Source organism: Ovis aries, chromosome 22 (genome assembly GCF_016772045.2).
Source record: "Ovis aries strain OAR_USU_Benz2616 breed Rambouillet chromosome 22, ARS-UI_Ramb_v3.0, whole genome shotgun sequence".
Lineage (NCBI taxonomy): Eukaryota > Metazoa > Chordata > Mammalia > Artiodactyla > Bovidae > Ovis > Ovis aries.
The window spans coordinates 24,095,749-24,121,164 of NC_056075.1; the positions used below are offsets into that span (position 1 = coordinate 24,095,749).

Below are 25,416 nucleotides of genomic sequence, written 5' to 3' on the forward strand. Positions count from 1 at the left end.
CCACACAGCTATTTTCGCTAGGCTCAGCATTTTCCAAAGCAGCTTTCATATCTACCCTCCCCTCTGCAAGGCAGCAGGTCAGAAAGGAAGCAATGAACCCATTTTCTAGATGGGCAAATGGAGATTGAGTGGGGAAGGTGACATGTGGAAGGTCTCCCATCTTAAGGAGTCAACGAGCCAGGCCTCAGGTGGAATCTCCTTGGGGCCTGGTCTTCCCAGATGCCACGAGAGATCGAGGGCTGTGAGGCTCCTGTGGGGACAAGGTCAATTTTGGAGCCAGCAGGCCTGGGTCAGCTTCTTAGCTGCATGGTGTTTGGCAATTCATTTTAAGCTCTCTGGACCTCGGCATCCTGGCCTGCATGAAGCAGACGTCAGTAGTAACTACACGTTTCAGCACGCTGTTTTGCGTTTCCATGTAAAACTCAGTACGTAGAAAACATTTAGAAATGTTAGCTCTTATTATTACATTTTCCCTAAAGAATCAGGCTTACTGGAACATCTGACAATGGGGTGAGGGTTAAATAAACCAAGAGGTAGTTTGAAGCACTGTCTTTCTAACTAAAACCGGTTGAGAGAGATGCTGAGATAGAAGACAACGCTGGCCTGAAAGTTTCAGGTGACGCTGAGACTTTGGAGACATCCTGGGCTCCCAGCAAGCTGTTCAGCGTTAGCCCCCAGACCCTCCGAGAACAAGGATCTCCTCTCTTGCCACTGGGGTGCTTGAGCGGCAGCGCTGGGGACTGGAGATGGAAATGACCTCGCCGTGACATAAGGCCCTGGTGGCAGGGCCCTCCACGGATGAGGCCCAAAGCAGTCAACACCTCACTTCTTGCTGCCCTTCCACCACCCTCATTCCCCAAGACCTCTGGGGTGCAATCAACTTTTACGAGGCAGCCTGACCTTTCCGAGTAAGAGCTATAAACAGAGAAGGGCCAGGCTCTGGCCTGCCAACTGTAGAGTCCCCAACACACAGAAGTGGTTCCCATCCCTATACAGGTAGCTCTGTTCCCGCCATGGCTGTGACAACAACCCTAGAGCCAGTTCTGGGGCTCACCAGAAGGACCCCACAGTGACAAGCAGGTCCTGTCCCCTGCAATCCTTGGGAGGAATGGAAGTTGCGGAGGTGAAGCCTCTAGACGGGTATGTGAGGCTCTCAAGAGCTGGCTGCCCTTCCTCCCTATCCTTCCCGGCTTGGGTTTTGCCTGTGTTTTCCTTGCACATTCCACCTCCAGCACCTTTGCTTTTCCCTTTCTTGGCATGCCTTCCCCTCTTTTTCCCACCTAAATCCTATTCTTTCCCACCCAATCCCCAGTTACTCCTTGAGGCCCATCACGAAGCTGGCCTTCGCCAGTCAGTCTTCCCTGAAAAACTCCAGTTCACACAGAACTCCTTCTGAAGCTTTGAAAGTCAAACTGTTGGTTGCTCAGTCATGTCCAACTCTTTGCAACCCCATAGACTGTAGCCCACCAGGCTCCTCTGTCCATGGAATTCTCCAGGCAAGAATACTGGAGAAGGTTGCCATTTCCTTCTCTAGGGGATATTCCCAACCCAGGGATTGAACCCAGGTCTCCCACATTGCCGGCAGATTCTTTACCATCTGAGCCACCAGGGAAGGGGGTCTTAATATTAGTACAAATGCCGATGCAGCGCTGAATATGTGCCAGCTACTGTTCTAAGCTCTTTACATTTATCGACTCATTTACTCTTCACCACAGCCCTTCGAGCTAGGTCCTATTTCCCCCTCATTTTTGTTTGTTTGGTTGGTTTTGTTTGTTTTTAACAGGTGAGGAAACTGAGGTACAGAGAAAGAAAGAACTTGCACCGAATCCCAGGGCAGTAAGTGGCAGAGACAGGATTCTGGCCTGGGGACAGCAGAGCCCAGGGACTCTCCAACAATACAACCTTCCAGACACACATCTTACTCTCTCTCAGGAGGTGTGACCCAGACTCCTTGGTTCCTTTCATACCCCTCACATTTGACCTGGCTCTAATAGGGAAGAAAGCGGCAAGCTCATAGACTCCGGTGTCAGATGCCAGAGTAAGGATTCCAGCCCTGACACTGAATTACTCTGAGTGAGAGCCGCATAAACTCTCTGGGCCTCAGTTTCTACTCCTATAAAGTGGGGATAAAAACACTGACCTACTTCATGGGGAGGTTATGATGTTAAAATGAAATCCCATCTGAAAGGTCTCTTCTTCTCTGCCTGGCACATAGCAGGCACTCATATACTGGTTCTCCCCCTTCTCACTGCATCTCGACGTCCTCACTGGATTCTGCTCAGCACCTGCTGCTAATGTGAGCCGCCTGGAGGCTCCTGGGGGCCTCCTTGTGGCCCAGTGTGCCACCCTCCCTCCCTCCTGTCCTAACTCCACTACACAGAGCATCAGCCGAAGCAACCTGGCCCAGGAGAGAAGTCACACACAGCCCTGGGAATCGCCTCCTGAAATGCTGATCACCCTCCTGGACTCTTCCGTTATTGTTGGCAATAGCCACGGCAGAGAACACCTCTGGCCCTGACTCAGAAACCGTTTCCAGAGCCAGAGTCTCCACCTCATTTCCCACACACACCCCTTGTCCTTCCTGTTCCCGGGATCCCTGTCCTAACCCATGAGCCTGTTCCTGGACTCTCAGAACTCAAGAGGAGTAAGTGTGACTACCGTATGTATAACTCTATTACTTGTTTTATTTCATTTAATAAAGAGGCAAAAGAGAACAGAGTTGCCTGTTAGGCTTTTTCTGGCCAATAAATAGTCTGGTCAGTGACTCAGGCTGAGGAAATTAGAAGGCAATTTCCAGGGACCGCGGTGCAAACCCCAAAGTCAGAAGTCCTAACAACACTCCTCTAATTCACTGCCTCCACCAACGATTAACTCATGCTGGCCTCGGAATATCTCTCTGGAAAATGCAGCAGCTGGCGCTTATATTTCTGGAGCTGGAACCAGTCTCCAATGACATCAAATAGGTTTATTTTTCCCTTCCCTTTGCCTCCCCTCTGCCTGCCACCACACATGGTGATTCCAATCCTGATTTGTCCCTCTAAGCCCTCGCTCGGCTGGCTCTAAAGAGAACCATGATAAATGACTGACTGTGTTCCTTCTTCCATCAGCCTTGAAGGATGTGGTCGGTTGTTCCATGAGCAGGAATCCTTGTCAGACCTGTGAATCACCCCTAGATCACTTCCCTCCTTGGAGCAAGAGAAAAAACTGTTCTTATGTGTGTGTGTGAGAGAGAGAGACAGACAGACAGACAGACAGAAAGAAAACATGTGCTCTGTCGCTTCAGTGGTGTCCAACTCTGCACGTCTATCAGCTGTAGCCTACCAGGCTCCTCTGTCCATAGGATTTCCCAGGCAAGAATACTGGAGTGGGTTGCCATGCCCTCCTCTAGGGGATCTTCCTGACCCAGGGATAGAACCCATGTCTCCTGCATTGCAGGCAGATTCTTTACCCTCTGAGCCACCTGGGGAGCACAAAAGAAAGCAGGGAAGAGTGCTAGCTCACGTGTGGCACTGACTGTGGGGCTGGGATCCTGTATGACCTTGCCCTCACCTGCAGCATCTCTCTACTCCACTCCCCCAACACATGTTCCTTCCCAGCACACCAGGAAGCCAACACTTGGACAGCTCCAGGAAGCCCTCCAGGTCTGAACAGCTGCTCCTTGTTTATCTGTTTCTCTTGTATGCTGGGTGTTTTCCATGGGGCATGTAGCCCACTTTCCCATCAGATTGTGAACAGCTGGCCTTCCTTTTTTGCCTCAGTCTTCCCTTCTCTCACAGCTTCACCTATCAGATTCTAAATGGACTCAAGGGTTTCGGTGATAAGGAGCACCAGACAGAAGCTAGTATGTTGAGTACCCATGATGGGCGCCAGGAGCTTGCTTCAGTCGTGTCCAACTCTTTGTGACCCCATGGACTGAAGCTTGCTAGGCTCCTCTGTCCATGGGATTCCCCAGGCAAGAACGCTGGAGTGAATTGCCACGTCCTCCTCCGGGGGATCTTCCCGACCCAGAGAGTGAACCCACATCTCTTCCGTCTCCTGCATTGGCAGGCAGGTTCTTCACCACTAGCGCCACTAGGTAAGGCACTAAGAGTAGAAGCTTTGCCCCCAAATTATCTCAGATCAATTTTCCAAAATCCTTGTAAGGTTACCGGCGAAGAAACTGAGACTCAAGAGTGGCTGGCTCCAGGCTGCTCACCCAGGAAGAGTCAGAGCCAAGACTCAAACCTTGATCTGCCCAACACCAGTAATTCTACAGTGGGACTGGCCTGAGAAGACCCTGTCCATACTGCAGCTGCACATCCTTCTTCCTGTGGGGCTGGATCCACACTCTAAGGGCTTAAGGAAAAAAAATGAAAGGCAGGGAAATGAATGGTTCTATGCCCAATTCCTAAAAATGTAGCTCCCAGGACCAAGCCCCAGATCTATGATGCTCTAAACACACAGGAGAATGTATTATTTCTTCAGGGTGGATCCTTCATTTATCAGCTCAGGCATCATTGGAGAGCAGACATCATCTTGGGTTTGCTCTAATCCCCTGCCTCACAGTGACCTCCCCCCATTGCCTGTCACATGCCCTCCTCTGGGGCATCAGGTGAACGTCCTAGTTAGTCAGTCCTCAAACGCCACCTGGCATTGCTCTCTCGTTGTTCTGTAAACCTGAGCCTGGTCTCCACAACCAACTCCAGTGGAGGAGAAGGGCCTCACTGTAGGTTCGTATCTTCCTCTGGAGGTGAAGTGACCTGAGTTGACCCATATCTCTACCTGGGAGACCCTGAGCAACTTCTCACCTCTTCATGTCTCAACTCACCCAACTGTATAAAGAATCAAAGACTTTGCATGGACTGTAGGAATCACATGAAATCCTGCACATTGAGCATCTGGCATTGACGACAGTAACTGCTCACACTGGCTATCATTTGCATTCCCTGAAGAGTCCTGTAGAGGATCAGAACATTCACGACTGGTATTTGTCTGAAATAAACAATCAGGAGAGGAAATGACTGCGAAAGCACAACGCCTCTCAAATCCAAACAAATAATTTCTTGTTTGCTTTAGATGCACTAGCTCCTCTCCAACACCATATGACTTGCCTTACACCTACCTACACAGGCGTGTGGGTGCAAAGAATGTGAACCGGAGCTCACATCCTTATGGAAAGTTGTCAAAGGTAACTGCAGTTTGCATCCAGCGTCATTAGGACCATTTGAAAGACAAGTGGTCTGAGGCCAAAGCCAGTTTACCTAAGGTCTCTCCAGGGACAGCTCATAACAGCTGAGAGAGGAGCTCAACTCCAGGCAAGGAGCCTGGTCTAAGCAGCAGCTGTCTATCTCCCCCAAACACTCCCCCCTCCCAGCATCCCAAGCAAGGCCCTGGCAGAGAGGAAGGAAGCCAAGGGCTGACAGTGCCACCCAAATGATGCAGGTCACCTGCCTGCCCTTTCATAAACAGGCCAAAACACAAGACCCTTGGTATCTAGGCGGCTCCACATCCATCCCAGAGACAAGCCTGTCCTGAGAAGACCTCTGCAGTGTGTTCCCAGCATTCTGGAGCCAGCAGAGCCCCTCCTGCTTGGGCCCCAGGCCTCTCATCAGCTAGCTCCGGCTAACGTGCATATCCCATAAAGCCGCTTGGCTCTGCAATTTGCCAAACCACAGACTCAGAATTCACCATCACCTCACCAGGAGAGGCGGGAAGAGGGCAAGCTTCTACAGTACAGAAGGGCTTCCAGGACATGCACGACATGGGCGCAGTGTGCCCTGCCAGCTACCCACACCAAAGTGCCTTGGCCGGAACACTTGACCTTCTGGTGTGTGGTGTTGGCCTTGCAGAGGCCAAGGGAGGAGGCGACCCTAGGCTTCAGAGGCGCTGCCTCCCCGCCTGGCTCCTCCTGCCCTGTTGGCCCCATCGACACATTCTACTATCAGCCCCCTCTCCTGATGCATTAATGCCCCACACGTGCAGGAACCTCTTGCTATGACCAGATATTTGCTTTCCTCATCAACCCCAACCAGCCTTCCAGGGCACTTAGATGAACCCAAGCCACGTGATGGGCAGAAGGCCAGTTAGACCCAGGTGCTGTGACTCGCTGTGTCACAAGCAACTCTACCCCGACCGGTTCTCAGTTTCCTCATCTGTAAAATGAGGGGTGGAGTCTCATGAGTCCTCAGGTCCCTGCCAGCTCCACAGTTCCATAACACACAACAGTGTCTCCTTTAGCTGTTTTCCACAACCTGCGTTCAGGGCTCTGTATGCCCCATCTGCTCAGTGACATCACTCCCGGCCCACACATAGCATCATTGATTCTTAACACGGGAAGCGGACACATCCCAGAAAACACTGTCCATGAAAAGGGAGGAAATGATCATGTCAATGGAATTGGACAGGACTTTTTTTTTTGTATTTTTCACAGAGAACAAGTTATTAGCAATCTTAAAACCCCAAATCTTTCTTCCTTCTTGCCAGACCATTAATAGCTGCTTTTCAAAAGTGCTTTCTTAGTCAGAATCATGCCAATCATAAGCTACCATCTAATGAGTGCCTTATGTGCCAGGACCGCACTAAGTGCTTTGCGTGGATGATCTCATTTAATTCTCCAGACAATCCTATGAAGTAGATACTACTATTATCCTCATTTGAAAAATGAGGAAACTGAGGTACATGGAGGTTCAGTAAGTTGCCCAAAGTTGCATAGCTACTCAGTGTCTGAGCCTAGCTTTGAACGAGAGCCTCTCACTCAAAGCCTCAGCACTAACCACCTCTCAACACTGTTCGCAGGGGGCCCCTCGTCCCTTTAGCAATGCTCCTGGCTGGTGTGTTCTACATCTGTAACCTTGGACATCACTGGTCAAAGCTAAGCTTTGATGTTTCACCTAAGATCCACAGAGAGTGCCATCTGTTGAAAGCAGTGCTTACCTTATCTGAGGACTAGAAAAGAAGCCCTAAAACTGCAATGTTCAAGAAAAGAAGTTAGGAAGGCTGACTTCATAATAAGGGCTGGGATATGCAGATAGACATCTGCCTCAGAGGAGGGCGACCTCACGGGAACCCAACTCCTCCAAAGACAGCTTTCTCAAAAGGGCAGGGGGAGATGCCTGCCGGGCCAGTGACACAAAAGGACGAACTGTCCCACCAGCATCCACCTTTCCGTCCCCTCAGGAACCAGACTCCTTGGTTTACCTCCTCCCCAACCTGAGCCCAAGCTAATTTATTCCACTAAAAAGAAACCCGAAGATCAGAGCTATTGGGGATAAAGACAGAAAGAGTAGCCTGAGGCTGACATTAGCACAAATCCAGTCCCCTTCCAACAAGGAAATAAAAGGCAGAGAGCAATGTGCTGTCTAGGGCAGCAACCCACAGCCTGTTTTAATTGTGAAAATTAATGCTTTGAGCATTCTAAATGCTCCTTTAAATGCCTAATTTGCAAATAAGATGCAGTCCTTGCTGTCTGTCTCTTCCGTCTCAAGAACAGGGGCAAAGCCGCTAGGACTGGCAGCCTCGGGAGCCAGGGACACCATTTACTTCCTAAGGTGGGAAGGATGGGAAGACGGGATGGGCTGAGATGAAAGGGCGTCGCGTCCTACTGGCCCCCAGCTCGGCTCGGTCAACCTTAGCCCCTTCTCATTAAGTCTGGGAAGGCAGGGGGAGGGGCAGCCGGCCGCTCCTCGGAGACCACAGCAAACATTTCCCTCCTCGTGTCGGAGACCGAGCATCACTTAAGAGGAAATGAACCCCGGTTAAGGGTCACGTCCAGAGGAGGGATAAAAGGAAAAGCCACAATTTTCCTCACACCGACCGACACGAGGGCTTTAAGAAGGAAATCAAAGCTCAGGGCTGAGGGTGGAGGTAGGGCAGGGGCGCGGCGGCTTCTCTCGGCCCCCCAGACCCAAGCCTGGGGAGACAGAGACCAGGGCACAAGTAGGAAGCTCGTGCGAGGCGTCCGTCCCCAGGGTAAACCTCTGAAAGCATCTCGGTCTGCGTGCGCCTGAGCGACCCGAGCCCCCAGGGAGGGCCGGGAAGATGCTCTTTCCCAACGGAGCTTCCCAGCAAGGGTTTGAAGAACGTTCCCCCCACCATCCATCAAAGCTCAGGCGGACAGATGACTTCACCGTTGTAACAGACAAGGGCAGCCACTTGCCAATTCCAATGCCAAAAAAAGAAAACGGGCGTGGGGCGGGGGAGTGGAGGGGAGCAGTGGAGGAAGGTCAGAAAAGGCTTCCCTGGAGATCACAGCCCGGCGAAGAGACTCCACCGCCAAAGGCTGCCCTGTAGGCGCTCAGCTCCGGGACTTAACAAGGAGAGGGCTGAGGGGCCACCCAGGGGCCCTGAGGGGGTTCCCGGCCAGCCTCCCGCAGGGGTCGTGGGGGCGTACTCACATAGTGCTTGGAGGGGTTCCTCCGTTTCTCCACGTCCACCACGGTGGCATCTTGCACGCAGTAGGCGAGCATCTTCCCCCACAAAGCGAGTGGCGCCCCCCGGCGGCGTCACCTTCTCATCCCGGTCCGGCCCCGGCTCCTTGTCCCGCTTCCCGGGTCCCCGGGTCTCCCCAGCTACCTCGGGCCGGCGCGCCGCTGCCCGGGCTCCCCAAGCCCACAGGTACAGCCGCTGGGCGGGGGCTGTTCAGAGGGCACGCGGGCTCCGTGCGCCCGGGCGGCTCCCCGTGGGCCTGCCGCGCTCCCCTTCCCTCCCGCGCCGCCGCAGCTCTCCGGCTCGCCCGCCCGCTCTCTCCGCCGCCCGGTGGGTCCGGCGGGAACTGGCGGAGCAGAGGAGGGCCGGGGGTGTGTCCCGCCGGCGAGGGGACGGGGCGGGGGCCCCGGAGCCCGCTGTCAGCGCGCTGGGGAGGGGCCGGCGGCGCCCCTTCTCTGCGCTCCGGCTCCGGGGGGCTCGGCGCTGACGGAGGCTGCGGGCGCAGGAGGCGGAGGCAGGGCCGGGCAGGCAGAGAAGGGAAGGGAGGGGAGAGAGGGGAAGCGCGCGGGGAGGGGCTCCGGGCCCGGGGGAGGGGCTCGGGGCGACGGGGAGGGGGGCTGCAGCCCGGCCGGAGAGGCCGGAGCGGGCCCGCGCGCCCCCACCGCGCAGAGAGCGCGGCCAGCGGCCTGGCGCGGCGCTGGGCGACTTCGCCAGGCACAGAAACTCGGGGTGGCTTCGGAGGGAGGAGGGGCGAGGGGGAATGAACCGAGCGCGCCCCCGCCCTGGCTTTCGGTCTGGGAGCGGATTTGTGCCTTTGGGCCCCCAGCTTTACGGCCCCCTCCCACCCCTATCCCCCAGAGCTCTTTCATGAAAAGCAGTTTATTACCCCACTGTTTTCGCTCAGGCCCTCCGAGCTGGAGTCAGGACTGGGGAAGCAGGCGGCATTAAATCTTTCAAGCCAGAGCCTCTTTTGAAAAACCACCTGCCCCCCTGCGGATCACAAAGGGTAAAATTCTCCCCGGAAATGTGATCGATCCGCTGCCTGAGTCACTTATCGATCTGAGCCTGGATAACCAATCTGTGATATCATTTACCAGTGAGGTTACAAGAAGATAACACTCCTGCCTTTAAGCCTAAGGCTTCCCTGGGACCCTCTCCTCCAGGTCGGGGAGGAGGGAAGGGAAAATCCACCATTGGGTTGGGGACTAGCTCATCACTGGCCCCAGGCTCTGACTTTCTCACCGCCTCTCCCTCTGGTTTAGAAAACCGACTGTTCAAATCACTTGTCCATCCCTGGACTTGGGACACAATTACTATTTAATTCAATTTACACCCCAACCCCCCCCCCATCTGTTTCCAGCATTTTTCCATTCTAATTTCAAATATTTAAAGTAGTGTCTTCACAATTAATCCTATTGTTCACAATCACATTAAACTTTGTGACGTGGAGCAATGCCAAGCATCTGAAATGGAGGCCAAGAGTTCTAATTGTGTTAATACTTTTTTCTCTGTACTGTCAGAACTCATGTAGATCTAAGTTCTAAGACTATTCACACAATTGCTTGGTACAGAGTAGCCTATTGTCCTTCCAGCTTTCTCGAAGGGTGCTAGGACACCAAACGATGCTGCTAATTAGTTGACCTGGAGCAAATCACTTAATACCACAGGCATTAGAGTCATTTTAAAGTTTTCTGTGAAATGGGGGTGCTGAACTAGATGGTCTTTTAAGATTTCTCCCTACATACATTCCAAACTCCTAGCAGGAGTTACTCCTTTGGAGACAATTTTGAGGGTTTGTTTTGTTTTGTTTTTCATAATTAGCATGTATGGATATTGACATTTTAAAAAATATATTTTTTTAATTTCTTCTCTAAAATTCTAGCAGTTTAGGCTTGATTGAGCACTTATTCTGTGCTCCTTTACAGGGCATTAAAAAACAAAAGAGAGAGAGTGAGATAACTCAGGTGATGTTTGTAGAACTGAAAACTGAATCCAATTGACAAATGCTTGTCCCTTCCCTCAAAGAGAAGAAAGTACACTTGAGAAATAGGGACACCATTAAGACAGTATGTAATAAAATGTCCATTGCATGCTCAGTTGTGTCCAACTCTTTGTGATCCCACAGACTGTAGCCTGCCAAGCTTCTCTGTCCATGGGATTATTCCAGCAAGAATACTGGGATACTGGGTTGCCATTTCCTTCTCTAGGGGATCTTACTGACTTAGGGATCGAACCTGCATCTCCTGCTTGGCAGGCAGATTCTTACCTCTGAGCCACCTGGGAATGTCCGTTATTGTTGTTGTTCAGTTGCTGAGTCATGTCTGACTCTTTGTGACCCCATGGACTGCAGCATGCCAGGCTCCTCTGTCCTCCCCTATCTCCAGGAGTTTGCTCAGATTCATGTCCACTGAGTCAGTGATGCTATCTAAACATCTCATCCCCTGCTACCCCTTCTCCTTTTGCCTTCAGTCTTTCCTAGCATCACAGTCTTTTCCGATGAGTCAGCTCTTTGCATTAGGGGGCCAAGGTATTGGAACTTCAGCCTCAGCATCAGTCCTTCCAGTGAGTATTCAAGGTTGTTTTCCTTTAGGATTGACTTGCTTCTAAGAGACTCTCAAGAGACTTCTCCAGTACCACAGATCAAAAGCATCAATTCTTCGGTGCTCAGCCTTCTTTAAGGTCCAATTCTCACATCCGTACATGACTACTAGGAAAACCATAGCTTTGACTAGACGGACCTTTGTCAGAGTGATGTCTCTGCTTTTTACTATGCTGTCTAGGTTTGTCATAGCTTTCCTTCCAAGGAGCAAGCGTCTTTTACTCTTGAGGCTGTAGTCACTGTCCACAGTGATTTTTGGAGCCCAAGAAAGTAAAATTTGTTTCTGCTTCCACTCTTTTCCCCTTCTATTTGAAATGCCCTTTAGGATTCCAGAAAATGGAGGCCTGGAATAATCCAGGAGAACTTCCTAGAGGAAACTGTCTGTGTTGTAGGGACTCTGTATGGTCTCTAAACTCTCTATGGGCAGAGTTTAGAATACCTTGGAATACTCTGCCTCTTCTGAAGTCCCCGGCCAGTTGCACTTGCCCCAAGCTGTCTGACTTGTGCGTATTTGTCCATAACACATTCATCTCTTCCGAGAGTGCCTGGTGCCCAGGACTAACGGTAAGTTATCGCCTACTTCTTTGCACTCCTCATGTAGCAAACCTTCACCTTATCCACACTAGTAGTCACTGTACGAGAATCTGTTGAATGAATGATGGGGGAGAAGAAAAGGTGGAGTGAGGACATTGAAGCCTGAACCTGCGGGTAACACACAGAGGGCCAGGAGGATAGTGTCCACCTGGGGAAGAGTCAGGGAAGGGGCTGAGACACAGGAAGAGGAAACAAGGAGAAGGATGGGCGTAGGGGCTCCAGACCGTGAGAGATCTTGACACCAGGCAATGGGCTTCTGTATCAGAGAGCATGATAGAAAAATCACTGTGGATGCTGGGCAGGTGTCCTGGGAGATCTGAAAGTGATGCCCAGTGCTGTGGAAAGGAGGAGACCAGGCATCACTGCCTTGAGCAAGTCCTGTTCCTTGTGGGAGTAGGAGGGATGTCTGGATAGGCCCTCAGTGCTGAGCTCTGCAAGGAAAGGGCTGGGCTCTAGGAACCTGGGAGGGCTGCTGGTAGAAAATCTAGACAACCCATGGGTTCCCAGTCAAAAGATTCTTAACAGCACTCGGCCACTCTTCCTCTGTGGACTGCAAGGTGTTCTGGACGTGCTAGTGAAGCCCGAGAAGCCCCTGCTGAGGGGTGTTCAGCTGCTAGAGAGAAAAAAAAGGAGAGGGCTGGCTGTCCTGGGTCCCCTTGTGAGTCCGAGCACTCCCCCAAGAGGCACTGGTGGTTTCCTGCTCACCCTCCTCCTTCTGGATCAGGATTTGAACATGGACCTGAGGATAAGAGATCTAGGGAAGAGAGGGAAGGTGCTTGGCTACAAGGTTATGGCCTTCTGGTTTAAGAAACCCTGACAACCTGACATCTCCTAAATTCAGGGTCTTGAAGCACAACTTGAGGACTCCCCACTTCTCCCTGTGCTCCCAATTACCTCAGTTGGAGGGAGCAACTGAGCACCAGCCTCCACCCAGCCCCATGGTGCCAAGATCTCTGGAGATTAGTTGCATAGAAGTTATCAATACCTATGGGAGACAATCTCCCTCTCCTGGGGCTATAAAGCCAAGAGACTTTAAGTATAAAATGGTACAGACTCTCCCTTCTTCCCTGGGTACATGTCAAGCTTATGCAGACTTCTTTTGCAACAGTGCCTTAGGCATGCCTTTCTGCTCAACACATGTTTACTGAGTGCCTCACATGTGCCTGGCACTTTTCCAGCAATGACTGACACTAGCTGAAGGCCCCTTGGAGACAAGACAGCCTCTCATTTGTTCAATGTCCAGCATCTCTGGCACATAGTAGGTACACTGGGTGGTCTGTGTTGAAGACATCTGCTCAAGGAGTTAGTAGTGCTGGAGAGGACTAGCTAAACCCCTATTTTGCCACCTCCATCCATGAATTGAGGATGACTCCAATTCAAGGACATTATATGAGTTCTAATGACAAAGTATAATGTCGTTTTTTTAAAAGTTTAGGATAAATAAGGGAAAGAGGACCCAAAATAAAGATACAAACTGACTGATAACCTGAAAGTCTGATTTTTCAGAAACAGAGAACTGTAGGATGCTTAGAACCAAAGAATTTTCCAAATGGAAGGGATCAGAGAGTTTACTTATTCCTTAATTTTACAGAGGCACAAACTGAGGCCAAGAGAAACTAAGCAAGCTGCCCAATGCCACACAGCTAGGGGGTACCAGACCTCCCATCTTTGTCCTTCACAGCTCTTACAAGCCTATTCACATGCAAGAAGAGATCATTTAGAGCATCACAGATGCCTGCAGATCCAGAATGCTGCTCTCCCTTGATTCCATTCCATTCTCCACTCCAATTCTCCATTCACACAAGCATCACAGGCTCCTTAGAAGCCCCTCTCCTGCCTATTCCAGGCAGGATGCTCCTTAAGGTCAGGGACCATGTGTGTCTCCAAAGTCCCTTTGTGTACATGCAAATCCGATCACTCCCATATGCAGAGCCCACCCCACCTTCTCTCCCGTGTAATCTTCATAACCACCTCAAAGATGACAACATACAGGAAAACAGTGAAAACAGCTAAATCACCAAACATTCATTTGGCTACTAATCAAAAATTGCCCTTTGACAGTTCAGCCACTACTGTATTGAACCCTTATTTACATCTTTTAATTTTTTTTCAAATTTTGCTGTGCTTAGGTTGTGCATTCTAAACCAGTAAGAAGCAGGTGAGAATCTGAGAACCATGGACTTGGACTGTGGCACCACCTTTTCCCTCCCCACCCTGACAACAGCACCCCAGCCACCTGCCACATACACCCCCAACCCAGCAGAGAGCTTTATACATGCCAGGCACTCAATGAACGCTTGTATTTTAAAATTGGATATTTGTCGATGCTGCTGATGAAAGTGATGCCTACACGCTGTAAAGAGTTACCCATCCTGGGTTCTGGTCCTACTCAACCATACCCCAATCTTGTGACTTTGAAGTCACTTCCCATCTCTGGGTTTCTGGTGGTATTCTGGTCCCATGCATGCTCTAGGTTGGTAGATAAAGTGAAGTCTTATCGGTCTATGACTCCGGGAGTTGGCGATGGATAGGGAGGCCTGGCCTGCTGCAGTCCATGGGGTCGCAAAGAGTAAGACATGACTGAGCGACTGAACTGAACTGAACTGACCCAGAGATGTGCACATTTTAGTGAGATTTGGAGCCCCCTCCTGGTCAAAGTGGTTTTAGCACCTTTAACACAAAGCAGCTGGCCTTCTCTGTATCCCTTTCTGTCCCTGGCTGACCTCTGGCAGGAGCAGGCAGGTGGGCCTGGTACCAATAACCCGCCAGTTTACAGACTATAAGCAGTCCAGGGTGTATATGCATCTCTCTTAATTCTCCTTCTTCCTTTCTCTCTCTGTTTCAAATCAGCCCTAATAAACAACTGTTTGGGGCTTCCCTGGTGGCTCAGAGGTTAAAGCGTCTGCCTCCATTGTGGGAGACCTGGGTTCAATCCCTGGATCGGGAAGATCCCCTGGAGAAGGAAATTGCAATCCACTCCAGTATTCTTGCCTGAAGAATCCCATGGACGGAGAAGCCTAGTAGGTTACAGTCCACGGGGTCGCAAAGAGTCGGACACGACTGAGCAACTTCACCTTCACCTGGGGAACGTCTTGAGAATGGTCCCTCCTGAATCTGGAGTAGACAGTGAGATCAACTTCTACTTTCTCCAGAGGGGAGTAAATTACTGGCCAGACTTCTCCTCCCCTAGGTTTCTGGGGAATGGGAGCAGGATGAGACACCAGAATTGCCCTGTCTGCTTAGCCCTATTGTTCACTAATTGCAGCCGTAATAACAGGCCCCTCCTGCTTGCCAAACCACGAGGTGGTGGAAAGCACCTTTATTTGACTCCCAACACAGTAAGTTCATCAGCAAAATCTCAGCCAGCTTTTGTACAAGATGCCATTGAGAGTCTCAGCCTCCTGTCTCAGCCTTGACTCTGAGGGTGAGGGTCCTTATGCAGCAGAATTATTTGACAGGACCAAATCAAGTTCCAGCCTTAGCAAACAACCATTGCCCTGGAATACCAGAGAGAAATCTGCTAACTTGCATGTCCAAAGAAGCCAAGGACACAATCAGATTCACAATGGAAAAAAAAAAAATTATTCCATAACTCCAGACTACATCCCTAACACTGATGGGATATCTGGTCCTCAAACTAGCACGTGGTACTTTAAGACCTTCAGAGATGAGGGTGTGGATGGTCTATCTCAACTACTGAGCATGCCTTCAAGTATATTCCTGCCTGGTAGGGACTTACCAGCATCCTCTTGGTATAAAAGATCAGTGTACATAGTTCCATTTTAACCATAAACCACCATGATTTTCTTTTTCAAAATCCCCTGGATTTTCCAGAAGCCAGCAAACCCTGACTTGTCCATTGGATGACAAAAAAAGAACAGGAAAGAAAAAATCCGTTGGGGAATTCAAAGGCAGTTTCTTAAAATAACCTGAAGCCACAAATAACCAAAATTATGAGTCTGGTTTTGGTTTGATCGCTTTTTCTTTTTTCTTCCAGTTCTCCATTGAGAAATGTTAGAAATTACTGTTCTTTATCCTGTTTGAATCCACTTGCCTATTTCAGGTGAAAGATCCAAGACTTTCAAAAGTCAAGTCTGGCTTCGGTAATGTCCTGCCCCCTCTGTCTCATACAGAAGGTATCCCCATAGTTGGTTCATTTCTTACCTGACAGACTATGGCAGGTTGAGGAAGACTTAGCTGGCTGGGTTTTCCCACCTAGGTGAATCTGGCTGGGATTCTGAGTGGCATCTACAAGGTGTTGCCCCAGGCAGATTACTATGATCACTTTGATTAATCTTACTGCCTAATATATAAATAGCTCATGTTTCAGTTGAGACTCAGTTGGTTTACAAGTATGAATATTTGAGCTGAGCTAGCTGAAAAAAGGAGAAGGGGCTCAATTTCCAAGGTGCAGTGCCATCTCATCCGTGGACATTTGGACTTAGAGCCGAACCAGGAGGTGGCAAATCTTAGAGAACATGATACTTTCCTCCGTCTCTTATCTCTGCTTATGGGTGTGTCTGTTTTATTCTTCTTGATCTGCAGACTGCTTTTCTCTGCTACTTTACCCACATAGCAGGAGTCCCCTACTACCCAAATTTCAGACACTTGAGACTGGTTGTCTCTGTAGTCTAGATCCTAGTACCCAGGAAAAACACTCTGATTGGCCCAGTTTGGGTCATATGTCCACCTCGTTCCAGTCAGTTATCAGGGGGTGGGGTCATGTAGCATGAAGATGACTATCAGAGCTAACCCACTGGACTGGGAATTAATTAGAAGAAAGAGGGCTGGTGTGAGTGGCCCCCACACCCCAAAACACCCCTACTAAATTATTGTTTACTTTTTCAAGGACATTATTTATTCACTCAATGAATACTTAAGTTACCAGTTATATCACCCACTTTATGAGGAACTGGGGCTACACTTGGGGCAAACCAGACAAAGTCCTTGTCCTTAGGGAGTTTTACACTTTTGAGGAAGATACACATTGTTTTATGAATCATCCAAAGAAATGTAATATTATAATTGTGAGTAATGTTGTCAAGGTGGAGAAAACATATACTAAAGTATAAATGTTGGTCATCTCTGGGGGTAGCGATACAAAGTTTTAAAATGAATTTATTTAAACATTAAAAAATTCTATAGTGTACTTTTCCTTTTGGAGAAAGATTGAGTTTTTAAATTTGCATTTTAAAAGGATCATGATGGTTCCCTGGTGAAGAGGGCTGCCTGGGGGATAAGCAGGGGGGGCATTTGGTGGATTGGCAGTGGGATACAAGAGGCGATGACATTGACGTATCCACACTACTAGATATAAAATGGTTGGGCTTCTCTGGTAGCTCAGCTGGTAAAGAATCCACCTGCAATGCGGGAAACCTGGGTTTGATCCCTGGGTTGAGACGATCCCTGGAGGAGGGCATGGCAACCCACTCCAGTTTTCTTTCCTGGAGAATCCCTGTGAACAGGGAAGGCTGCCAGGTTACAGTCCATGGGGTCGGAAAGTGCAGCATAGCATATATAAAATAGATAACTCACAGGGGCCTACTGTACAGCAGGCCTCTGTAGTGACCTATATGGGAAAAGGATCTTAAAAAGAGTGGATATGTATATGCATAACTGATTCACTTTGCTGTGCAGCAGAAAGAAATGTAACATTGTAAATCAACTATATTCCAATAAAAAATTTTTTTAATTAAAAAAATTTTTTTGAGTGTTGGCCTAATTAAAAAAAGAGAGAGATGACAACAGCTTAGACTAGGCTGACAGTTCTGGGTGGAGTGAAGAGAACTTTAGAATGTAGAGCATCCTCTGTCCGGTGATATTGGTCAGGGATGAGGGAATCGGAGGTGCTGAGGACAATCAAACGTTCTCAGCCTGCATACCTTGAGGGATGATTATGCTATTTAGTATTCTGACTTTTTCTTAGCCTGCAATATACGGATGCTGTTCTAGTCAAGGTTAGAAGTTTCCTTTAGCTATAATAAAGATCATGATAATAATAATAGTAACAATAACAACAATAATATCAGCAATTGTTTATTAAGCTCCTATGTGTTGTGCCAGACACTCTGATGAGTAAGCATTGTGCATTCCATAAACGGGAATTTAATCACAAACAAGAATGCCCTCCCTTGTGGGGTTCACAGTCAAGGTAGAAAAAACAATGAATTAGACAAGAAAAAAACCAAGGCTTTGGGCCTCTTCAACTCTCTAGTATTTTTTAAAAATTTGTTCAGCATTTATTTAGTAAGGGCTGGAAGAAATAAATTTTCTATTAAATGTGCACTTTTCTCCCTGCATTGAAAGTAAGGCATTTATTATATGCACTGAAAGCAGTATTTTCTAAGTTTTCTTTTATTTCATGAGCTTTCATACCTGGATAATGTCACTTACATGCTTGCTATCAGTAAAAGTAACTTACATAGATACAGCTTCAGACTCATAAAAGACATTTTAAAAGTTTGTTTTCATTTTAATGGAAATCGGATGTTTCCTATTTTTCTGGAGTTCTTGTTTTCCCTTTAGTTTGAGGGGGAAGAGGGGGAAATTTCTTAATAGTTAACTTCTTGGGAAGTATATTGAACGGTTTGAAGTTACTTAAATCGTTTCTTCCAAGAAAACAGCCCTAGACCCGTACTGCTGCACGTTGACCTAGACCTTGCAGTTGGGGGTGACGACTGCCGTGGGTGACGACTGCCCCTCGAAGGGCTGTCTGATGGAAGGAGTCAAAGCCGGCCCAGCTCAGCCCACAAGGGCAAAGCATCCTGCAGGAATACTCCCCAGAGATGGGAGGCGTTAGAGAGGAGGGGTTGTGAATTTCCACTTGAGGATACTGTTTATTGTGGAAGGACCTAGCCCATTTGTGCCAGGAGAGCCTCGGAAAATCCCAGTCTTTCAGGCCAATTTGTCTACCCGGCCTAATACAAGAGGGGTCACCACTGCTCAGATTTTTAGAAACAAAATGGAAAATTCTCCCTGATGGATGGTTAAGCAGTCATGTAGATAAATGTCTGATGATTAATTCATGATATTACTGAAACATGAGGGGACTTCTCTGGTGATCCAGTGGCTGGGTCTCCGTGCTCCCAATGCAGAGGCTTGGGGCTCAATCCCTGCTTGGTGAGCTGGATCCCACATGCTGCAACCAAGAGTTCACACGCTGCAGCTAAGACCGGGGACAGCCAAATAAATAGATATTTTAAAAAAAAAGAAACATGAGAATGCCAGCTCATAAGGACAGAAAGAAAGAAACATGAGAATGCCAGCTCATAAGGACAGAAATGTTGGTCTGTCTTTTCACCATGGTACACCCCCTGTGCTGAAAACAATGGCTGACACATGACAAGTTTTCCACGAACTGTTCGCTAAACCAACGGTAGTAAATATTTTCAACCTGGGGGGCCATACAATCTCTGCTGCAGCTACTCAACTCTGTCTAATATACCTATACCATGACCCTGCAACTTCATTCAAGAGAAATTTCACCCAAGAGAAATCTGTACATATGTCCACCAGAAAAATATGAAAGCATTTAAAGCAGCACTGATCATAATAACTCAAAACTGAAAGCCACTCTAACGTCCACCAATGCTGAGTGGGTCAGTAGAGGTGTTATGTTTATACAATAGAATACTATAGGAGGGTTCCCTTTTCTCCACACCCTCTCCAGCATTTATTGCTTGCAGATTTTTGGATCGCAGCCATTCTGACTGGTGTGAAGTGGTACCTCATTGTGGTTTTGATTTGCATTTCTCTGATAATGAGTGATGTTGAGCATCTTTTCATGTGTTTGTTAGCCATCCGTATGTCTTCTTTGGAGAAATGTCTATTTAGTTCTTTGGCCCATTTTTTGATTGGGTCGTTTATTTTTCTGGAATTGAGCTGCATAAGTTGCTTGTATATTTTTCAGATTAGTTGTTTGTCAGTTGTTTCATTTGCTATTATTTTCTCCCATTCAGAAGGCTGTCTTTTCACCTTGCTTATATTTTCCTTTGTTGTGCAGAATCTTTTAATTTTAATTAGATCCCATTTGTTTATTTTTGCTTTTATTTCCAGAATTCTGGGAGGTGGATCATAGAGGATCCTGCTGTGATTTATGTCTGAGAGTGTTTTGCCTATGTTCTCCTCTAGGAGTTTTATAGTTTCTGGTCTTACATTTAGATCTTTAATCCATTTTGAGTTTATTTTTGTGTGCGGTGTGATTCCTTAAAAAATTGCAAATAGAACTACCTTCAGCAATCCCACTGCTGGGCATACACACCGAGGAAACCAGAATTGAAAGAGGCACATGTACCCCAATGTTCATCACAGCACTGTTTATAATAGCCAGGACACGGAAACAACCTAGATGTCCATCAGCAGATGAATGGATAAGAAAGCTGTGGTACATATACACAATGGAGTATTACTCAGCCATTAAAAAGAATTCATTTGAATCAGTTCTGATGAGATGGATGAAACTGGAGCCGATTATACAGAGTGAAGTAGGCCAGAAAGAAAAACACCAATACAGTATACTAACACATATATATGGAATTTAGACAGATGGCAATGACGACCCTGTATGCAAGACAGCAAAAAAGACACAGATGTGTATAACGGACTTTTGGACTCAGAGGGAGAGGGAGAGGGTGGGATGATTTGGGAGAATGGCATTCTAACATGTATACTCTCATGTAAGAATCAAATCGCCAGTCTATGTCTGACGCAGGATACAGCATGCTTGGGGCTGGTGCATGGGGATGACTCAGAGAGATGTTATGGGGAGGGAGGTGGGAGGGGGGTTCATGTTTGGGAACGCATGTAAGAATTAAAGATTTTAAAATTTAAAATAAAATAAAATAAAACTGAAAAAAAAACCACAATAGAATACTATACACCAGTGATAAAAACCAAACAACAGGTTCAGACAGCAAACTGGTGGAAGTTCACAGACACATGTTGAGCAAATAGAGGCAGATGCAAAGGATATATGCATACTATATGGTTTCATTCACATAATGTTCAAAGTAGCCCAAGTTAACTCGTAGTGCTAGAGGCCATATAAATGGTTGCCTCTGAGAAGTATGAGCTGAGACAGGCACAGAGGACTATGCTGGAAACGGTCTTTGTCCTGATCCATGTGGAAGTTTTGGCTGTGCCCTAGCATTGTACACTTGAATGTATATATTTTACAACTTGCTATGTGGATTGTTTATGTCCCCACAAAGTTCATATGTTCACTTAAATAAAAGAAGGATTTAGCTAATAACAGATTTTCTTGATCCAGATAGAGAGTAGTTTCTGGCTGTAATTTCTTTTCTCACTTGAAATGGCCATACCAGCATCTTGCTCTGGCCTGAAAAGTAAAAAGTAAATTCTGGATCTCACTGCCCATATTATTATAATAACTTAGAAATGTCTGTAAAGTTTTCAACGCGAAGACAGCACTTCAGCATCACTGAGATGCATTTTAAGATTCTCTTCTTGGAGTTCTCCCTGGTGGCTCAGTGCTAAAGAGTCTGCCTGCTAATATAGGAGACTCATCTGGGATGATCCAACGTGCCACAGAGCCACTAAGCCCGTGTGCCACAACTATTAAGCCTGTGCTCTAGAGCCCGGGAACTGCAACTACTCAGCCCACATGCCGCAGCTGCTGAACCCTCATGCCCTAGAGCCCGTGTTCTACAACAAGAGAAGCCACTGCAATGAGAAGCTCACGCACTGCAGCTGGAGAGTAACCCCTGCTTGTTGCAAGTAGAGAAAAGCCTGCGCAGCAAAAAGACCCAGTACAGCCAAAAATAACTAACTAAATAAATGAAAATTATCTTTAAAAAAGATTCTGTCTTCTTGATGATGGCTAATGCTTGACGTATGGGTCATACAGCTTAACCCTGGCACAGGCACAACTTAATAGAAGCCACCACTTCCTCACTTTTCCCCCATCACTGTTTTCTCCCCATCTGAATGTCACTACTACATTTTTGCTAACATTTCACTGCAGGTTAAAAAAAAAGATCTTTATTTCGATAGATTTTCTGAATGCAAACACGGCAGAGGAAGGCGGTGGAAAGAGTGTGGCTCTAGGTCTGGATTCCTGCTCTACCGCTATTCTCTGTGCAACTTGGAAAGTTGTTTCACCTTTCTAAGCTTCTGTTTCCTGTCTGTAAAATAGAGATAACAATGCCTACCTTACGGAGTCATTATCAGGTGAACATGAGATCAGTCAGGTATTGGGTTGACCAAAAAGCTCATTTGGATTTTTCTGTGAGATGTCATAGAAAAACCTAAATGGACTTTTTGGCCAACCCAATAAAATGGTCAGCATAGTGAAGGCATAGTGAAGGCAATGATATTAATAATTATACTAATAATAATGGTCAACATGTTGACCAGTATAATTATTAATATCATTGACTAAAATAAACCATTTGTTCTCTGATCCCATTGGTCTGTAGATTGTATATAACTTTAACCTTCAAACTTCAAGCAAGTTGCAAGTTGGAGTATTAATTCATTCAATGAGTACTGAGTACAGCTGGACTTCCTTATCCACAGGGACAGAGGGCCAACTCTACTGTGTGGTTTTACACACGGGACTTCAGCATCTTCGGATTTTGGAATTGCTGGGTGTCCTGGTGCACAAGCTCAAATCTAGATTGCTGGGAAAAATATCAATAACCTCAGATACTCAGATAACACCACCCTTATGGCAGAAAGCGAAGAACTAAAGAGCCTCTTGATGAAAATGAAAGAGGAGGGTGAAAAAGCTGGCTTAAAGCTCAACATTCAAAAACTGAAGATCATGGCATCCGGTGCCATCACTTCATGGCAAATAGACGGGGAAACAATGAAAACAGTGACAGACTTTATTTCCTTGGGCTCCAAAATCACTGCAGATGGTAACTGCAGCCATGAAATTAAAAGACACTTGCTCCTTGGAAGAAAAACTATGACCAACCTCAGTTCAGTTCAGTTCAGTTGCTCAGTCATGTCCGACTCTTCGTGACCCCATGAATCGCAGCACACCAGGCCTCCCTGTCCATCACCAACTCCTGGAGTTTACCCAAACTCATGTCCATTGAGTCGGTGATGCCCTCTAGCCATCTCATCCTCTGTCGTCACCTTCTCCTCCTGCCCCCAATCCCTCCCAGCATCAGGGTCTTTTCCAATGAGTCAACTCTTCGCATGAGGTGGCCAAAGTATTGGAGTTTCAGCTTCAGCATCAGTCCTTCCAATGAACACCCAGGACTGATCTCCTTTAGGATAGACTGGTTGTATCTCCTTGCAGTCCAAGGGACTCTCAAGAGTCTTCTCCAGCACCATAGTTCAAAAGCATCAATTCTTCAGCACTCAGCTTTCTTCACAGTCCAACTCACATCCATACATGACCATTGGGAAAACCATAGCCTTGACTAGACGGACCTTTGTTGGCTCTGCTTTTTAATAGGCTATCTAGCTAAGAGTCAAATATAACTGAGCGACTTCACTTTCACTTTTCACTTTCATGCACTGGAGGAGGAAATGGCAACCCACTCCAGTGTTCTTGCCTGGAGAATCCCAGGGACAGGGGAGCCTGGTGGGCTGCCGTCTGTGGGGTTGCATGGAGTCGGACATGAATGAAGCGACTTAGCAGCAGCAGCAGCAGCAGCAGCAGCAGCAGCAGCAGGTTGGTCATAACTTTCCTTCCAAGGAGTAAGCGTCTTTTAATTTCATGGGTGCAATCACCAACTGCAGTGATTTTGGAGCCCAAAAAAATAAAGTCTGACACTGTTTCCACTGTTTCCCCATTTATTTCTCATGAAGTCATGGGACCAGATGCCATGATCTTCGTTTTCTGAATGTTGAGATTTAAGCCAACTTTTTCACTCTCCTCTTTCACTTTCATCAAGAGGCTTTTTAGTTCCTCTTCACTTTCTGCCATAAGGGATCCAACCTAGATAGCCTATTAGAAAGCAGAGACATTACTTTGCCAACAAAGGTCCATCTAATCAAAGCTATGTATGGATGTGAGAGTTGGACTATAAAGAAAGCGGAATGCCAAAGAATTGATGCCTTTGAACTGTGGTGTTGGAAAAGACTCTTGAGAGTCCCTTGGGCAGCAAGGAGATCCAACCAGTCACTCCTGAAGGAAATCAGTCCTAAATATTCATTGGAAGGACGGATGCTGAAGCTGAAACTCCAATACTTTGGCCACCTGATGAGAAGAGCTGACTCATTTGAAAAGACCCTGATGCTGGGAAAGATTGAAGGTGGGAGGAGAAGGGGATGACAGAGGATGAGATGGTTGGATGGCATCACTGACTCGACGGACATGAGTTGAGCAAGCGCTGGGGGTTGGTGATGGACAGGGAAGCCTGGTGTGCTGTAGTCCATGGGGTTGCAAAGAGTCAGACATGACTGAATGACTGAACTGACTGACTGGGTGTCCTGGAACCAATCCCCCAAGCAATGTGAGGAACAACCGTATTAACTCTGTGAATAAGGTAGACCAGAGCCTTGCCCTCAGGAAACTTGCATTTCTATTGCGATTTGTGCATTTGCAAACTTCCCTCTGGGCAGAATGATCAGCAGGGCTTCCACTCTTCCCCGGTAGCTTGTTCTTTCTGTGTTCTTACTGCCCGATTACTAATAGATCTTATTAATTAACAGCTCAAGGTTTCCTAAGCTTTTCCTTAATAGTATGTTCTTCTCAAGACTTCATGCTCAATGTGTTGTTTATCTGTGGCACTGTACATTCATTTTCATCACCAGACTTTTTTGCGTATGTTTTTATGAAAACATTAAGCTGTTCATTTTCCATGGAATGAATCGTAAAGCTTTGTTTTCATGTTCCACTGTATTTAGTCTCAAAATGGCATTGCTGCTTGGCAGGGTCTGTAAAAATCAGGTGCAAAATTTACTACACATACAAAACATATTTAGGACTTGGGTAATTTTTATTGCCATAAAAGGTGACTTTTCCAAACAACTAAATATCATTATTTTCTGTTGCCACTGAGTGGCTTTTTTTTTTTTGGCATGAGCATTTTTGACAGCTTTGCGGCTTTTCCCTTTACAAGCCCCTGCCTCCTCTACCCTGGAATATTCTTTCAGTTTTACTTGAATCAGTTTCTCCTGAATTGTAATTCCTAAGACCCCAAATAAACTTGTTTCGTGTTTTATGGCCTTCTTGGTTACCACAGTCAGAGATGTAATCTTTACTCTGAGAGTGTGGCCCTTCCATGGTTTCAATTGAAAGCTTGAGTTGTTTGCCAAAGCCCCATAACTTGGTAACAAACCATGACCCCTGGCATGGGCAGTGGTTGAAGTCTCTGCTCCATCTCTTCCAGCCATCAACTGTTGTTTTCCCCTGGATTCCCTTGAGTCTCACTTGCTGCTGCTGCTAAGTCACTTCAGTCGTGTCCGACTCTGTGCAACCCCATAGACCCCACCAGGCTCCCCTGTCCATGGGATTCTTCAGGCAAGAACACTGGAGTGGGTTGCCATTTCCTTCTCCAGTGCATGCAAGTGAAAAGTGAAAGTGAAGTCGCTCAGTCGTGTCCGACTTGGACATGTACAATTCAAGAGTCAGTCAAGAATTTGAGAATTTATACACATTTTGGGACTTCCTACTCTATGACTCTCCTTTTCAGAATTTTCACCTCAATTTCCAGCCACTCTATTTGCAAACTCCTCAGAATCATCAGGCCACTAAGCCTGTGATTTTAGTCTTTCAATGACCTCTACCCTGTGTGAGCTGATTGTGGTTCTCTTAGTGTGGTCCTTCAACCAGTAATTAGCATCACATAGGGAATGGATAAAATGCAAAATTTAGGGCGGCATCCCAGACCTAGTGAATT

The 25,416-nt window shown here is 47.3% G+C and overlaps 1 protein-coding gene across 3 annotated transcripts in view; it reads right to left on the minus strand.

Annotated features, from left to right (window-relative positions):
- SH3PXD2A (SH3 and PX domains 2A) overlaps positions 1–8,911 on the minus strand; it is a 255,534-nt gene extending 246,623 nt beyond the window's left edge. For all 3 annotated transcript variants that reach the window (XM_027960561.3, XM_015103404.4, XM_027960560.3), the window contains exon 1: positions 8,373–8,911. In XM_027960561.3, the coding sequence (XP_027816362.1) occupies positions 8,373–8,444 (72 nt within the window). In that variant the 5' untranslated portion in view covers positions 8,445–8,911. The remainder of the gene's footprint in view (positions 1–8,372) is intronic.
- Positions 8,912–25,416: the final 16,505 nt, after the last annotated feature.